Here is a 2,983-nt window from a genome sequence, read left to right on the forward strand (position 1 = left end):
TTTTTTTTTTTTTTTATTCAAACACACACCCCCACTCACACAAACTAATTTCACTACAATTTAGCTATTGCTGGGTATCGAATCCTGTGTGGCACTTTAAGAAACAGCTACAACTGCCACTCATACACATGTCTTAGCCACTCATTTAGGGTCGTTACCTGAACTTTTCTGGCTTCTTAGGCCATAGATTTGGATTCCTAGCATGTTGAGGTTCAATTGCAAGAGCCAACATATTGCACCAATCCAACTTTTGGTCCTCTGAAAAAACAAAAGCCTGTCCATACCCTTGGATTGTTCCTGGTAGCATTGGGTATTTTTGTTTCTCTTCCAAAGGTAGCATAAAAAACTCGTTGCTCATCTTCTCTATGCTCTCCATCAGATTGAGGTCAACACCATGATTGACCACCTAAAAATAATCACCATACTCAACTTTAGTTTTCATACACACTAATAATAATGAGTTTAATTTTGATACCAAAAATATATACGATTATCCATTTATCCGTTAAATTTATACATTTAGATGAATGTTTAAATAGGAATTCTAAAAATTAATTATTTTTACTGATGTAATAAATACAAAATTAATTATTTGTATAAAATTTCTTTACACTAAGTTAGTGCATAAAAATTAAATTTCAATAACAATAATATCCTCAAAATATTATAGCTGGAAAAGTTAGACAGGAAAAAAAAAATACACAAGTATATGTTTTAATTTAGTGTGTGTATTCAAAATTTCAAATTAAATTCCAGTAGGTTGTTACCTGAAAAAATCCCCAGTTCTTACAAGCAGTTGCAAGGTTCAGAAGCTCATGAAGGAAGAGTTCATGTGTGTTATGTTTACTAAGATTGGAGAAATCAATGATAGGCATGTGATGATGATGATTATTTGCTGGAGTAGTAATGATGTGAGCTTTATTAGGAGTTAACGTAGCTATTGTTGGTCTTTCTGTAATGTCTCTCACAAACCTTTGGGGAATAGTGTCTGGCTTAGTCTTACTAAGTTCTATGACATCATCAATGTGTCCAACGTTGATGGGAGAAATAATAGGTATTGGAGCCATTGAATACAATTTTTGGAGAAGTATTTTTCTTATAAATTAAACAAACACTTATTACTGTTATTGCTCTTATCATGACCCTACCCTCAACCAACTACTCTCTATTTATAGTGGAATTTTTAGGACTCCTCACATGTTCAAGAAGTTGCTCTATATTTATGTGGAGACTTTAGACTTGTTTTTTTTTTTGAAACAAAGGAGACTTTAGACTTGTTACTTTCGATTTTAATTTTTTTTAAACATACGATCTACTCTCATATTTGTTACTTTTTTATTTTTTTTAAACATATAAATCTAACTCTTAAATTTATATTTTAGTATTAATTTTTTTTAAGTGTGCTAATCGAATCTTCCGATTTGTTTTATGGTGAAATAAAAATTTATTTTAACATAAATCGAACCTCTTGATTTGTGCACCATGAAATATGATCAAATAAAATAAAATGTATAATCATAGTATAATATTACTTATGGGAATAATTTTGTAACAATTTTTGTACCATAAAATAACTTCATGTTTGACTGCAGAGACAATAGGGTAATTTATAAACATTGATTCTATTTTAGAGGAATAAGTCTTGAAACAGAATAAAATTAAAAAATAAAATAAAAATTTATATTAGAGAAAAACACATCAACTAACCATTACACTAGATTACACACAATTTTTCACCATTTCTAAAATAATTAACTCACACACTCATCTTTATTGTTAATCTATTCTAATTTTCTTTTGAATTTAATTTAATATATTGCCAGATTAAATTATTTTATATTTGTATTTAATTATGTGGTGTCATATCAGTAAAATAACTATTTTTTATATTGATAACGTAAATAGTCGTAAAAAGAATAGATATGATTAAAAAATCATAAAATATTTTAAATTTTAGGTGCATCAAATTTATTTATTATTTTCTTTTTTTATTTTTTAGAATAACATATATGCGCATGATTTTTTCTATTAGAGACGATTTTGTTTAAATATTTTATTTAAGATCTTATATGAAAAATAGGTAATTATTCTCTCTGAGAACAGTAGTTTTTGTATCATTCATATCTCTATTATTAGCACTAGTAGATTAATTAATTTATTAATCAATATTATTAGATATGTATGTCAACAGGCATATCTTGATATATTCATGAAATGTGCATATTTATTGTTTACTAATTATATATGTCAAAATAATATTGATTAACTCAGATGTGTTTGAGCAACCAAAAAAACACAGATGTGTTTAAAAATATATCTATCTTTATTTTTAAATAGGTGATTATTGAGTACAAAATATATAATTTTCTGATCAACCTTCACTAAGCTTTGATTTAAGAATGGATGCATCTGAGATTAACATAGCGAAAAGTTTTGGAGAAGCAGTAGTGAGTTTTAAATCATAATCTATCTAACTTGGTGTGTGTCTCTCTTTTTTTTTTTTAAAGAAAAAAGAGTATCATTTGAAATTTAAAATGAGTATTAATTGAATTTTTTATATAAAGGTTAAGAAAAGTGAGTTTAAATGTTAAAATAAATATCAATAAGAAACACAATGATATTGATATTTAAGAAATTTTTTTTTTCTTTTGTGTGTGTATATGTTGTGATTTGTGACACCAATATATATAAATAAATAATTTGCCAATCAGGCAAGGACCCCTAATCAATGCACTTCCAGGATATTTGAAGACTAAAGTTCCACGTATCTTTTCATTGGCGATGTACAATATCATAATATGTAAAATTAATTATTTTATAAGCCTCTATAATTTTATTAATTTTTAATTAAATTTTTATATTATTTTAATTGAAATTTTATGTTATAATCTATTTTAATATAATTTTTATTATAATAAAAATATTTGAAATAATAAAATATTTTATTAAAAAATAAATATTTTTATTATTAAAATATAAAACC

General features: G+C 25.6%; 1 protein-coding gene across 1 annotated transcript in view; it reads right to left on the bottom strand.

Annotated features, from left to right (window-relative positions):
- Positions 1-1,170, bottom strand: part of LOC107639069 (protein SRG1-like) — a 3,502-nt gene extending 2,332 nt beyond the window's left edge. Inside the window, exons 1-2 of the mRNA XM_016342485.2 lie at positions 768-1,170; positions 159-406 (exon numbers count right to left, since the gene is read on the bottom strand). Of these exons, the coding sequence (XP_016197971.1) occupies positions 159-406; positions 768-1,067 (548 nt within the window). The 5' untranslated portion in view covers positions 1,068-1,170. The remainder of the gene's footprint in view (positions 1-158; positions 407-767) is intronic.

Source organism: Arachis ipaensis, chromosome B04 (genome assembly GCF_000816755.2).
Source record: "Arachis ipaensis cultivar K30076 chromosome B04, Araip1.1, whole genome shotgun sequence".
Taxonomy (NCBI): Eukaryota; Viridiplantae; Streptophyta; class Magnoliopsida; order Fabales; family Fabaceae; genus Arachis; species Arachis ipaensis.